General features: G+C 47.0%; 1 protein-coding gene across 1 annotated transcript in view; it reads left to right on the forward strand.

Moving 5' to 3' along the window:
• The first annotated feature begins 2,085 nt into the window (after window positions 1-2,085).
• Ripor2 (RHO family interacting cell polarization regulator 2) overlaps window positions 2,086-12,338 on the forward strand; it is a 207,742-nt gene continuing 197,489 nt past the window's right edge. Inside the window, exon 1 of the mRNA XM_051169326.1 lies at window positions 2,086-2,361. Coding sequence (XP_051025283.1) covers window positions 2,286-2,361 — 76 coding nt within the window. The 5' untranslated portion in view covers window positions 2,086-2,285. The remainder of the gene's footprint in view (window positions 2,362-12,338) is intronic.

Genomic DNA, 12,338 nt, shown 5'->3' on the forward strand with positions numbered 1-12,338 from the left:
GCATAAGGTGATAAACTAACAATGCTTCAGACCACAAAACTACAGTGACTTTTTATGGAGGCAAAGGGAAATGAATACACTAGGCTCTTATTTTCTTTAATGGAGAGGGAGGGAGTGAGGGAGGAAAGAGAGGGAGAGAGAGGGAGAGAGGAGAGGGAGGGAGGGAGGGAGGGAGAGAGAGAGAGAGAGAGAGAGAGAGAGAGAGAGAGAGAGAGAGAGAGAGAGAGAGAACTTCCATGCAGATGTCCATTGGGGGCCAGAAGAGGGCGCCTGGTCTCTGGAAGCTGAAGTTACCGCCAATTACAAGCTGCTGCACATGGCTGGTGGGAATCAAACTGCAGCCCTCTACAAGAGAAGCGAGTGCTCTTAAACACGCAACTGTTTCTCCGCCTCCCACCATCTCTATTTAGTCTATGTTAATAACAAACCATGGCGGATAATAGGGGCCGGGGTAGGGGGCAAGTCCTCTGTGCTGAACACAGTTCCTTGCTCTTGGTGTGCATTTTAACTTGTGTAATCACCAGCATCATCCTCAGGCAACAGTTCTCAACCTGATCACCATTTTACAGACGGAGAAACTGAGGCATGGAGGTGCTATCGTATGGTGGCTGCTAAATCAGCTGCAAAGTTGACTGCTGTCAGAGCTGATTGCCAAGGACTGTGTCAGCTACACCCTAAAATGGTAACCCCTTTCAGCAGCCAAGCAGCTCCAACCTCTATAGCTACTCTCATCTTGAGATAAAGAAGACATCGATGTCGCACAGAGCCTGAGCTACACCCCTTCGCAGGCTCTGTACTTCTCCTGTTTCCTTATATTCCTCCCTGGCTGGTCATCATTGTTGCCAGCACATCTGAGATCACACCCAGGAGGCTCTCAGGAGACTGGCCCTGTTCTCACAGGGAGGGGAAGGGAAGGCGCAGAAGATCTCTGCTTTCCCAGGAGACAGGGAATCAGCAATCAACTTCTAGAAGAAGAGACATGGGTAGTATAGCGTGTGAGGCATGCTGGGTGGACTTCTCAGTGATGCATCTATTGGAGTCTCTCGTGCTCTGGAAAGTACCCCCTCACCCTGTGAGGAAACTCAGTTTGATGCCCATCACCCATATAAAAGCTGGTCACTGGGGTGATGAGAACTGGAGAATTCTTGGAGTGTGCTGGGCAACCTATCCTATTCAGCAAGCCCTAAGTGAGAGACCCTGTCTAAAAAATAAAAAAATAAAACAAAAACCCTAAAGTGGACCACTGACCTTTGCATGTGCGCACGCGCGCGCGCACACACACACACGGGGGGGGGGCGGGGGAGGGAGGACTGGGCTGGAGAGGTAACTGTGTGAGAGAGCACATTCGCAGCCTATGCAAGACACTAGATACACCACCCTGCACTGTAGCAACAACAGCTTTCAATGTAAATGGATAACTGAGGCTCAAGAGAAGGGAGAAAAAGACGAGGGAGAAAGTTCAAATACCATATTTTGAAGTCAGTATATCAGGCTTAACTGTGCAGGGTCTGGAGATGTGGCTCAGCTGTTAAGAGAATTGGCTGTTCCTGCACAGGATCCAGGTTCAGGAGCCAGGATGGTGGCTCACAACCATCTGTAACTCCAGTTCCAGGGGATCCAACACCGACTTTGGCCTCTGCAGTCCTGAGGCAGACCCTCATTTACATAAAATTAGAAAAATAGATTAGCTCTAAGTGTGTGAAGAAAAATCACCAAGTTGAGTTCAAAAAATCATTTTATTCCGTCAGCAACTATTTCTGCTCACCTACCAAGTGCCAAGCACTATTTCTAGCTCTTTCGGAAGTCTTCAGTAAGTTGTGTGGTTCAACGTGAGGTAGGGTCTGAGCAGAGAGGACGGCCAGTGGTGCCAGTCTGCAGACAGGTATCCCCATTTCAAGCCAGCAGACACACCGCCTCCCCCGCCACTGTTGGCTCCTCCGAGGGCACAGAAGAGCTCAGAGATCTGCTCTGCTAGAATAAATTACCACGCCACAGTGTTCATGCATAAATCATGGTACAGAAGACTGAGAGAGGCTGGGCCCCAGGGAGCTCAGCTCGGCAGCCACCTCAGGGCCAGTCGGGAACTAGGGGAAGGGAAGGAAAGGAAAGCTAGAGATAAAATGAGCCAACGGAAACCTCAAACGTAAAAAAGAGAGAAAGAGAGAAGAGAGCAACTTAAAAAAAAAATTCTTTGTAATTTTTATGCCTCTGAACCTGACTTCCGGGATTGCTGTGAGACCTTTGGTGGCGCCGGGCATGAGGTCTTAGGCTGCTGTTTGGAGACCATGGTGCTGCCTTCGCGATTACATTGGATCAGAAACAGGCCATGGAGGGACAGGATCCGGAGGCGGCGGCTCCACAGTGAGTGTCCCCCAGAGGAATGGCCCACACTTTTGTACCCACCCCTATGTGCGCTTCACACTTGCCCCCTTGCGCGTTCCCCACTTTTCGCCTCCCTTCTTCTTCTGGTACCTACTTTTAGGGAACTTTCTGTTTCCCACCGGCCTCTCTGTTTCCTGTTTCTCCCCGCACAGCCTCATCCCAGTTAGAAGTAACCAGATACAGCATGTGGAAAGCGGCCCGCGGGGGAGGGCCTCTAACTCCTCCATCTAGATGGGAAAACACACATTGCTCGTGGTGTCTCGTGATCTGATCTTCTTCATCATGTTAAACTGAGTACAAAAGTGGAATGTCTGAATGCAGAAGGCGTACTGGTGTACTGGGAACTGGGTGAAATTCAAGGATTGAGGAGTCCATTTCTTCAATGCGCCATGTGTTTTTTCAGTAATCAAACTCCCAGGAGGGAACCTCTTGACTTGGCAAGAATTTGGACCAAAAATGAAATTTTAGTGTGTGAATAATCGGAGAAAGCAAAAGCTGTCCAAACCTAGACCAAGATCATTGTTGTCAACAAGTAATAAGCGGTTGGACAGTGTGGCAGAGTCAAGAGACCAGTCTGTAGGGTGAGGAAAAGAAATGGGTCTGTTTTCAGAAGAGAGAGCATTTGTTTCATACTCATCTCTGTCAGGACAGAATCACTGATGAAACTGTGCTAGTTTACAGCTGACCTTTGCCCCTAGCATGAGTGACAGTAAGGAAGGGTAGACACTGTTGTAGCCAAGACACCATGCCTCCCACACAGGACAGCCCACCATCCAGCCTCATATTATGGATGCCATAGTTTATGACTTTTCATATACAAGTAAAAAAAAAGTAATAACTTCTAAGCAAAAGCTTTCAAATCTCAATGTTGGCATTTAATTCTTTAAACTTAAACATGACAGTCACCAGTGGTCTGGTACAAAATGGGCTAGCTGTTTACAACCAGTTACCAAGCTTTTTTTTTATCCGTGCAGTGTTGTTCTCATTAGAGAGCTGTCACAACCTGTTATTTGTACCTAACAGCATGTTGATGGGTCCCTCCTGTGTGTTAAAAGGCTACGATGCAGACAGTTAAATTAAGATGAATGAGTGGTTTGGGACAGTGTCAAATACACAGTCACGGTCCACTAGTTTAGGAGCAGCTAGGACTGGTTGGAGTCTAAAGGGCATTCACATGCAAAGAAATATTTTACATCCAGCAAAATTTGTATTTTTCCTTAGTAGAGCTGCAGAAGTCATCAGCAATTTTTCTGGGCCTTCAGCCCTTGATCAACGACTTCTTTCACTGTAGCCTTCCTTGGGCTCAAACTCCTGTGTGTGAGGGTGGTTGTTGCGGGGGTGGCTGAGACTCCAGGACCTTGTGTGTGCTAGGCAAGCACTCTACCGTTGGTCTATACTCCCAGCTGTTGGAACTTTGTTCTGTGTGCATTGGGAAGTAGGTGTGATCTTGCAAGTTTGAGACAGTATCTCTGGTCGGGGTGAGGGTTTGTCATGAGGAAAAGGGGGAGCCTGGCCTTGCATGGTTTCACAGTATGGGTACAAAGTCAACTTATATCCTAGAAGTTGTGGAGGAAGCTTCCTTCACTCTGGGGATGACGTGTGAACTGTGAAGTTGACGGCTGTGTTGTGGCATGCACACGGTTTAATATGAAATGTCAGTAGACATTACATCTAAGCTCAGTGTTAAGCAGCTACCAGTAAAATAAGTATATATTTACATATATACAGTATTGCTTATGTAATATTTATATTTATACAGTGTAAGTATATGCTTGCTGTTTAAGGGTATATACAGACACTCACTCTTTGGAATAAGTGTCTCAAGAATTCTGCTATTCCTTCAGGATGGTCATGAACTTTGATGTATTAGAGCCATAGAGATTAGTGAAGGATTGAGCAACATTTAAGGGGTTAAAAATTTCAACCCACGGAAACTCTGTGGCTATTTGAGGAAATTGAACAAAAGGAGTGAAGGGAGAAGGGGTGAGGCCATCTAAGGGAGAGCAAGGCGGGAGCTTCTTACTGCCCATGCCAGCCTACAGAGCTGTCCTGATATTTTGAAACTGCTAAACCTACCTTGATAACTTTGCTACTTCTCTGTCTAGGAGACTTTTTCTACAGCACAATGTCTCTTCCAACTGAAGACTCAAGGCCTTCAGTCCTATTTTATCATTGAGAAAGAATAATTTACTGGACCCCAGTTCCCTCAAATACATAAGGGACCTTGAATGAGAGTAAGAGATGCGTATGCTATGATTTCCCAGTCCATGCAGACATTGCTAATCAATCACATCTCCCCATCTTGCTCCAAAAACATCCCTAGCAACCTTTACAGCACAGCTCCTGAGGCTACTAGTCTAACCAACTAGGATTAGCTCATTAGTAGAAACCTGTATTTATGTCCTATTGCTTCATAATGTTGATTGCCTTAATTAGTTAGCTCAGTTTTCATGAGTGAAAAGTCTGGGCATAAATTAGCTGAAGCATCTGAAATCAGTGTGCTGCGGTTTCATCTGAGTTCTTATCTTCCGAGTGGCAGCAGGCCTTTGGGCCTCTTTAAGCGACAACTTCCCAGGGGTCCCCGCCCACTCCTCAGGGCACTTTCCACTACTTGTTCCTGTGTTTCTTCAAGGCCTTAAGGGTCACTTGTTGCTATTAATTTCACCTTTGAAAGGCTTGATTGATCAGGTTAAATGCCAATGCTCAAGATAATGCCCCTTTTGGTTAGCTCAGAATCAGCTAACCCAGCACCACTACGGCGTCCTTACAGCTCCTCATCTTTACCTTATTAGCATAATCTAACTGTGGAGGTAAATACTGTCCTTTCCCCTCACAGATCTTGCCTACACTCAAAATGAGGGAACTGTACAGGGCATGTGTACTGGAGATAAGACTCAAGGGCCTTCTTAGAGTTCTGTTTACCAGGAAAGCCAATGACATTCTTGGATTTTTTTAACTACTGAAAAGCTTTGGTTTTTTTTTTACATCTTTATGAGAAATTTTAAATATGCAAACGAGCTGATAGTGTCATGAATCCCATATGCCTGTCACTCAAATGCACAATGTTAATAATTTGTCATATTTACTTCATTCATTTACCAGTTGAAACATTTTTAAAAGTTATAGACATTATAATATGTCAACTCCAAATATTTTGGTAAGAGTGCCTAAATAATATCATTTTTCTACCTCATTACCTAATAAAATTTGTAATGTCCTCCTGACATTATTTAATACACAGTCAATACTCAGATCTCCCTGGTAGGAACCTACTCTTAATGCGTATAACATGGCCATAAGCCTTAGCAAAATACGCCTCTAGTTTAGGACCCTGTCTTAGTTAAAATTCTATTACTGTGATAAAAACATTATGACCCAAAACAACTTGCGGAGCAAAGAGTTTGTTTGGCTTACAGGTCACAGGTCATCATTGACAGAGGCTACAGCTCAAACCCCAGGCAGGAACCTGGTGACAGGCACTAACTGACATGGAGGACCTCTTCTTACTGGCTTGCTCCTTGTGGCTTGTTTTCTTATGCAGCCCACGATCACCTGCCCGGAAGTGGTACTGTCCAGAATGGGCTGGGCTCTTCCACACCAATCAAAAAAACCTGTCTCACAAGCTTGCCAACAGACAATCTGATGGAGGCATTTTATAAATAGAGGTTCCCAGATGACTCTAGCTTGTATCAAGTTGACAAAAGCTGACTAGGACAGGATCCAACCCCTTTAATGTCATTCTGTTATTGTTAGTGAGCTCCAGTTTCTGAAACACATAAAGGGATCTTGGGCGGCAGTAGGGAGATACACAGTTTAGAATTGCCAAGCCGTTTCAAACATTGCTAATCAGTGTCTGGTGGGCTCACCCCCCCCCCTCAACCCCCAACTGCTGGACCAGCCTTGGTCTTAGATTTGAGTTGAATCAGAGCTGTATTCAGGGTGAGGGGTGTGGCTCACTGCCACGGACCATCTCAGTTGGGTATAGGTCCTTGGGAACAGGAGTTCTTGAAGTGTCAGTGCATAAGGATTTGGCGAAGTGACGAACAGACCAACCCAGGGGAGAGTTTGAGCTGAGTGTATTTTGCAGGCAAGCAGTCTAGATTTTTATACACATTTTTTTTGAAACAGGGAGTGTGTTGTGGTTATATTTTCTATGGAGTAGATTCAAGGGAGTCAGTGAGCACTCAGGCATACGCAGTACAAAGTACAGAATGCAAAATAATAGTGCTGTCATTTTTTAATTATTTGACTTGAAATGAAACAACACAGGGTACAGAATACACAGTAAAGACATCATCATTCTTAACTTGTTGGCTTGGTATCAGTGCGCATGCGCTCTCTTCATCAAAGGTTAATGTTCTCTCATTAACGGAACTTATGCCCAACACCTGTGTACCAAGACAGTTTTTTTTCCTTAGTTCTCCTTCCTAATATCTGAGAGCCATTATCTGGAGCTTTCTGAAACACTTTATTTCTTTGTAAATCATAATATAAATTATTAACTAATGATTACTTCTTAGCCATGTTTCTTTTAATAAGTGGAGCAGAACTTGGTGGTGAACTCTGGGTCTGAACGGTCCCTGGCTGCAGTCCCATGTTAGGGCGTTTCATAGAAACGTAATCATGTTTGAAAAGTCCTGGTATGGGAGTAAGGTTAGGAGAAAGAATAAAGACAGAATATGCCAACACAATGAGAAAAAAGAAGGCTGCAATCAAATACTCCTGGCAGGAACATCAGACCCACTCCAGGAGGCTCTCCCTGGGCAGGGGTCATCACCTTGGGTTGTGCAACGGCATTTGTTACACAGACTCCACTGGAGGGGTTGTGACAGCTCACAGGTAGCTTAGTGTGTTCTACCCCAGCCTTGCAAATGAAAACAACAACAAGAACAAATTCAATGGCTCTTAGGCGAGATGGCCTAGCAGGTAAAGGCCCTTCCCACCACTCCTCACAGCCAGAGTTAAATATCAGATATCCGTATGGTAGAAAGAAAACTAACTCCTGTGAGTTGTTCTCTGACCTCCACAAATGTGCTGTGACACATGAGCACACACAGGCAAACACACACATACACACATACATACATACACAACATACATACACACACACACACACACACACACACACACACACACACCCCAAATGTATGTAATTGAACCAACCAACAAAACAAAAAACAATGGCTCCTAAATTCTATCTCTTGTCTGGCCCTTACATTTTCCTTTCACTCCCAGAATCTATAAGGAATATTATTTCCTAGCCACGTGGGAAACACAGACCCCAGGAGTGAGAACCGTAGCACATCACGCTTCTTTGGAGATTTGCCCTTTAAAAAGAGCCCTGGGCTACTACAAAGACCCAAACTTGTGATGCTGGCCAGAGAGTGGAGGGAGAGCTCATCTGGGTGCCCTGTGACTCAGACTGAGCCACAGGACTCAGACCTCCCCAGGGAGGAGGAGTCTGCAGAGCAATATCAAGGGTGCACCCACAGTTTTTCTGCAGACAGGGTTTCCATCCATAGCCCAGGCTGTCCTGAAATTCACTATGTGTCACTGGCTGTCCTTTTGCCTCCCGCCCTCCTTTGCGCCTGGGCAGTGATGTTGGGTGGAGCCTGAGAAGTGGTTGGGTGTTCTGCAGCCATTTTTTTTCCCCTTCAATCTGCCACTCAAAAGAGGTTAAAAGAAAAACTGTGTCTAAAATTGACAACAAAGAGATCTAGTTTCAACTCTTTCTCTACAGGGTAGCTGTTGGCCTGAACTCTAAAAATTACCATTGTAACAATATCAACCTCATGGTATTTTGTAAGGATTGAGTAACATGAGCTATGCCAAGCACGGAGCACAGGGTCAGGCACATGACTGCTTTGCTGTTGAGTGTAGGAAGCTTACGATTGGTGGCAGTGGACATAGGATAATAGAGGGGGCCGCCATTGCTGGGCAATGCCATGCTGGAGGTGGCAGTCTTCCTTGCCCAGCTTTGCACCCTCCTCCACCATTGGATGAATTGCCCACTCCCAGGCAGGAGGCATCATGGGACGTGTCATGGGAAAGGCACTCTTGGCTTCTCAAGACACTCCTCCTGTTCTTCTGGGAAGTGGGAGAGGTGTCAGCCCTCACAGTAGAGTGGTAGTTTCTCAGGCACACGAATGCCAGCAGGCATGGGAGCCCACACAGAAACCTGCCATTCCTTCCTAGGAAGGCTCAGCACAAGGTGGTTGGCCTCTGTGGAGCCAATCAAATGAAGGGGGATGAGTTCCGTGTGTTCCTCTGAAAGACAACAGGAACAACACTGCTATGCCGTGAGGTGAGGATAGCAGCTGTCTCAGTGACAGTTACCGTGGCTCAGCTGACATCCTCCTGCCTCAGCATGGTGGTAGTCTTTTGACCATGTGCATGTATGTACGTGCATGCGTGGGTGTTGGGGGGTGTTCACCCGTGCACACACATGCGGAAGCCAGAGGCCAATATTGAGTGTCTTCCTACACCCTTCCCCATTCTACTTTTTGAAATAAGGTCTCTCCCTTAAGCTGGCTATTTCAAATAGATTGGCTGGCTGATAAATCCAGGGGTGCTCTTGCCTCTGTCCTTTCACCCCAGCATGGGGATTTCTACTGTGCCTGACTTTATGTGGGTCCTAGAGGTCTAAGCACAGGTACGTGTGTGTACTGTACTTGTTAGGCAAGTACTTTACACACTGACCCATCCTCCTAGTCCAAGGTGCCAGTGTTCTTAGTATGGCTGGATGACAAGGGGACCTCACCAGGTGGAGGTCTGAGTCTCATAGACCATCCTCTGTACTGTGGTTGGGGTATAGGTGTGACTGTTGAAAGGGTCCCTTGTCTGGGGCTGTCTGCTCTGTAGAGGAAGGTAAGAACATGCTTCGCTAGTCCCACCCCACACAGGGCACAGGAACAAGCCCTAAAACCACCAGTAATTGCTTCTGTCTCTAGTGATGAGCACGGCCTCCAGGAGACGAAATGGCCGGAGCAGGAGAAACTGCCTTAAGCTTGTGACTCTCACAGCTGCCTCTGAGCCTGTGTCTACTGCTATGCCAGATGGCCCCGCTTGCTGGGAGATACAGTATCACCTTACAGAGCAACCCAGCTTACTCTTGGCTTTCTGTCTGCTGACCTGCCCCTTGGCACGACTGGCAGCCAGACACATTGCTTCAGTCACACTCGGGTTTCAATACCCACCACCACCCCCGCCCCAACTCCTCCCATGTGGGACTTGATGGGACATGGCTATCCCTGGGGATTTGCCTTTTCAACACGGAAGCAGACACTCACATACCCCACACCTCAACCGCTCTCATGTCTTGCTGGTTCTGACTTAGAGTTGCTTGCCCCTGGCGTATGCATCAGGCTGCAGGTGCTGGCATGAGGTTGGCATCTCTGCCCCCCACACAAGTGCACTCCTCTATTTGTACAGACAAATCCTTTGCAGTCATAAAATCGGAGGTTCGGGGTGAATCAGAGAGGATATTACAAGTCGTGTGAAAACAGTGAGACAAGGAGCAGCTCAGAGCCCTGGAACCTTTAGTTTCCTATACTCTGGCCCAACCACCTGCCCAATTGTCCCTCAATAGCCTCTGTGGGGACTGTAGGCAGCTAGGCCTGCATCGCTGGTCTAGTCCTGTATCTGATTTTCCAACAGCTCTGCCTGATGTGGACACCGTGAGCTTGTTGTTTTGGTTGGATTTACACTGGTGTAAGAACTCCTTACGCACGTTCGTTCAGACTTCCTGTTTCCCCATCACCATCCCCCAGAATAATTGCCCACAGACAAGCCCTTCAACCCCCCACCGCCCCCCCCCCCCCGTGCCCTCCCCTCACCTCCCGAGGGATTGCAGATTGACTCAATCACTTGCCTCATGTCTAGGGTCAGCTTCAACAACCAAGGAAAGCAAAAAGCAAACCAAGCAAGCAAAAACACAGTGGGAAACTTGAGAGAGGGGAGATCATTTGACTAATTCGGAGGACCTGTTGGTGAAAAAGTGTTCTTTGTGTGAACATTGACCGGCACAGATATTTTAGGGGTCTTTGGCCAAGGCCAGACAAAGTGAAGGAGAGGGAAGGAACAAGGCCGGAAGGAAGTAGCAAACACGAAGAGAAGAGAAGGCAAAGGAAGCAGGGGTCAGAGGACAGGGCTTGCCTGGACCCCAGGCACTTCCGGTTGGGTGCTTGTAACAGTTGTATTAGTACTTCTCTCAGCACTCTGATCAGATACCTTCCAAAAAGCAACTGAAGGGAGAAAGGATCAATGTGGCTCATGTACTGAAGGGAAACAGTCACCATCACAAGAAGGTCTTGGCTTCTGGAGAGTGAGGTGACAGGTGAGTGCTTGTACTCAGTCTGTGACCACAGTCCATGGCATGGCGACCTTTACATTTATGCTGGATGGTTCTTCATTCAACCTCTCCGGAAACACTGTCACAGACACGCCCTGAGGTGTCTCCTAAGCGATTCCAAGCTCAGTCACGCTGAAGGCAAAGATGAGCCACTGAGGGGACTAAAGAATCGGAAAGCCCCTCACGAGAACAGCAGCATTCCTGCTTAGAAACAAAAGGTCTCGGGTGGTGGTGGCCCACGCCTTTAATCCCAGCACTCGGGAGGCAGAGGCAGGCAGATCGCTGTGAGTTCGAGGCCAGCCTGGTCTACAAAGCGAGTCCAGGACAGCCAAGACTACACAGAGAAACCCTGTCTCGAAAACCAAAACAAAACAAAACAATCCCCCCCAAAACAAAAAAACAAAACAAAACAAAACAAAAAAGAAACAAAAGGTCACCTGAGCTGTAATGTTTCTTGGGGACACAAAGCTCATATATGAAGCAGGGAGTGAGGGGGCTGGTAGGAAAGTCGGCCTCTTGAAAGCTGTTAGCCTCACTTCCTGACACACTGTACCAATTTTCTTCTGAAATATCAGCGTCTAAGGAATCAGTTCACAGCCTAAGAATATGCTGATTAAAGGCATGCAAACAAACACAGAGGCAGTTGTCAAAACTGCGAAGTAGAGTTGTTGCACCAGGATACAGAACCCGTCGTTTTGTTTTGGTCTGACACAAAGCAAATGTATTTGTGGCTGTGAAAAAATGAGACAATACCAAAAAAATTTGGGTAGGGGCAATGAGTATAGCATGTAGGAGACCCAGAGTACAATCCCCAACAGGGAAGTGATTTGCTCCCCAGCACACACCCTGTATAGTGTAGTACTCTTATTTTCTTTTGTAAAAATGCAAAATTCTTTTCCTATCACACTAATACTTGTCCTGCAGCTTTCTCTTTTAGTCGAGAGCGCAGGTTGAGCCCCTCTTCGTGTTCATGTTTAAGATACTTTTCTCATTGTGGTAACAAAGCACCTGACATTAGCAACTTCAGGAAAGAAAGGTTTGTTTGGGCTTACGGTTCCAGGCACACTTCCCTAGGGCAGGGAAGCCCTCATAGCAGGGCCTTGGGGCAGTCGGTCACAATGTAGCTGCAGAGAGAGATGCTGCTGCTGCTGCTGCTGCTGCTGCTGCTGCTGCTGCTGCTGCTGCTGCTGCTCGGTGGCTCAACTGCTCCCTTGTATGCGGTCCAGGGCCACAGCCCGCTCCTTCCTGTTCTCCCATTTTTCTATCTGCAGTTAAGCCTCTCTGGACACATCCTCACACACGTACCCAGAAGTGCATTTTCTGGATGCTTCTACGTCTAGTCAAGCTGGCAGTGAAGTTAGAAAAACAAGAACAAGTACCTTCAGACCAGATCTGTACAGCCACGTGCAAGGGAAAGCTGGCCGCAGTTAGTACAGTTTGAAAGTGTCTAATCTGATTCACTTCAAAACTCTCAAGTGAGGCTGATTAGAGAGTGGCTTGCACTAGGTAGGAATGGAAGCATCTGGGAAATTGTCCACATAGGCTGATGTTCGTGACTCTCCAGTTATGCTCAGCTGCCCTCCCCAACACCACTGCAAAGATCACG

The sequence above is a fragment of the Acomys russatus genome, chromosome 3 (genome assembly GCF_903995435.1).
Source record: "Acomys russatus chromosome 3, mAcoRus1.1, whole genome shotgun sequence".
Classification (NCBI taxonomy): domain Eukaryota; kingdom Metazoa; phylum Chordata; class Mammalia; order Rodentia; family Muridae; genus Acomys; species Acomys russatus.